This window comes from Mastomys coucha, unplaced genomic scaffold (genome assembly GCF_008632895.1).
Source record: "Mastomys coucha isolate ucsf_1 unplaced genomic scaffold, UCSF_Mcou_1 pScaffold11, whole genome shotgun sequence".
NCBI lineage: Eukaryota > Metazoa > Chordata > Mammalia > Rodentia > Muridae > Mastomys > Mastomys coucha.
Window position 1 is genome coordinate 9,011,306 of NW_022196893.1, and position 491 is coordinate 9,011,796.

The 491-nt window shown below is 58.2% G+C and overlaps 1 protein-coding gene across 1 annotated transcript in view; it reads left to right on the forward strand.

Annotated features, from left to right (window-relative positions):
* Window positions 1-491, forward strand: part of LOC116082521 (interleukin-3 receptor class 2 subunit beta-like) — a 6,425-nt gene that overhangs the window by 1,517 nt on the left and 4,417 nt on the right. The window contains exon 4 of the mRNA XM_031359426.1: window positions 461-486. Coding sequence (XP_031215286.1) covers window positions 461-486 — 26 coding nt within the window. The remainder of the gene's footprint in view (window positions 1-460; window positions 487-491) is intronic.

The following is a 491-nucleotide window of genomic DNA, read 5'->3' on the forward strand; positions in this document are numbered from 1 at the left end:
CAGCAGCCCACCTGTCAGGAGCCCACCTGTCAGGAGCCCACCTGTCAGGAGCCCATCTGTCAGGAGCCCACCTGTCAGGAGCCCACCTGTCAGGAACCCACCTGTCAGCAGCCCACCTGTCAGCAGCCCACCTGTCAGCAGCCCACCTGTCAGCAGCCCACCTGTCAGAAGCCCACCTGTCAGAAGCCCCATATGGTACCCAGACAAGTCTGATCCCAGTCCTGAAGGGAGTGGGCTGCAAGGAGCAGAAGAGAGCAAAAGTTAGGATTGCGGCATGAACTGAGCCCCGGGCACATGATGCTCTAGGACACTGGACATACACCATGTCGTTCACAGGATCTCATGCCTCGGTGCTTACTGTGAGGCCTGGAAGGGGGTCAGGCCTTCCAGAGAGCCTCACCTGCTCTGGGGATGCACTAAGTGTCTAGGTTCAACATCTCTGCTTATGTTGTCCCCACAGGGTGTCGTATATGCACTTGGAGGACAGCGAA